The 1,310-nt window shown below is 41.3% G+C and overlaps 1 protein-coding gene across 1 annotated transcript in view; it reads right to left on the bottom strand.

Moving 5' to 3' along the window:
* Window positions 1-1,310, bottom strand: part of LOC104129726 (maltase-glucoamylase, intestinal) — a gene marked incomplete at its 5' end in the record, with an annotated part of 53,605 nt that overhangs the window by 41,902 nt on the left and 10,393 nt on the right. The window contains 1 exon segment of the mRNA XM_035898259.1: window positions 704-823. Coding sequence (XP_035754152.1) covers window positions 704-823 — 120 coding nt within the window.

Genomic DNA, 1,310 nt, shown 5'->3' with positions numbered 1-1,310 from the left:
GGCAGGCGTGAATGATTGCTATTAATTAATATGCTTAATCCTTATTAATTAACATGAATTCTTCTTAAATCGATGCATAGGAGGCGGGAAGGGGGCTCCGTCAGCTCCTGAGAGCTAAATGCTGGAGTCACGTGTAAAGCCAGAATTATTTCCAAATGATAATTTTTTTGTTAAAATTTATTGATTTTTTATTAAAATTTGTATTTAATTTTTTTAATTTTTAATAAAATATTTATTGCAATGTGTTTATACTTTTATTTACATTTTTATTAAAAATGGTATTAAATTTTTATTAATTTATTTCTTAAATTTTTATTAACTTTTTAATTAAAATTGTTATTAATTCTTTTAGTAAAAATTTTATTTAAATTTTATTGGAATATCTAGTAACATTTATAGTAAAATTTGTATTAAATTTTGCAATAAGCAGCTGCGTTTGTGAACCCTGTTACAAACGAATTTTCAAACAAAGGCGGAGCTAATCACTTCCAAACAATTGAAAATAACGAGGCGTTGGCCGCCTGCATCTCCCGAACCTTCAAAATCACTTTTCCTTGTGAAAAAAAATCAAAATGTAAAGAAAATGGATGGAAAAAAAAAACGGGAAATGTGGGAAAACACCAAGAACAGGAGAAAAATGGGAGATTAGGCCCAAACGAAACGGGATTTGGGCTCCAGTTTCATCAGGGTTTTTTTTAATTACCTTTCCAACCAACGGCGTTACTCCGTCCGACTCGTTGACCCAAATTTTCTTGCTTTGCCCCCGCTCGTAGGCTTGGTAGGGGGAACCGTCAGCGCGAGCCTCTGTGCTGATGGCCGGATCCTAAAAAAAAAGTGGGAAACCCCCCCAAAAGAAACCGGTTGCCAGGCAGTTGTTGGGGCTCCGCACCCCTCGTGGAGAACCCAGCGACCGCAGGGAATGGCGTCTTGTGTGAGAACGTACGTAACATATATAAAAATAATTTTTAAATCTATTTAATAGATGTTTTTATAGAGATTTTTGTATCTATGTTGGGGTTTATTGATATAACGGCTCTCTCCGCCGGTCATTCGTTCTCTCCACTGGTGAGGTAGAGCCCAGCAACACAACGCATGTGGATCTGCTGAGGGGGAGGGGGCTCTGCAGAGGGACCTGGCCAGGCTGGATCCATGGGCCCAGGCCAATTGGGTGAGGGTCAACAAGGCCAAGGGCCGGGTCCTGCCCTGGGGTCACAACAACCCCAGGCAATGCTCCAGGCGTGGGGCAGAGGGGCTGGAAAGCTGCCCGGCGGAAAAGGCCCTGGGGGGGCTGGGCGCCAGGGGGCTGAATA

Source organism: Egretta garzetta, unplaced genomic scaffold (assembly GCF_000687185.1).
Source record: "Egretta garzetta isolate BGI_Z169 unplaced genomic scaffold, ASM68718v1 scaffold740, whole genome shotgun sequence".
In the NCBI taxonomy this organism is placed as follows: Eukaryota; Metazoa; Chordata; class Aves; order Pelecaniformes; family Ardeidae; genus Egretta; species Egretta garzetta.
The sequence above is the reverse complement of the archived record's forward strand: the minus strand, read 5'-3'. Positions and strand labels throughout refer to the sequence as shown.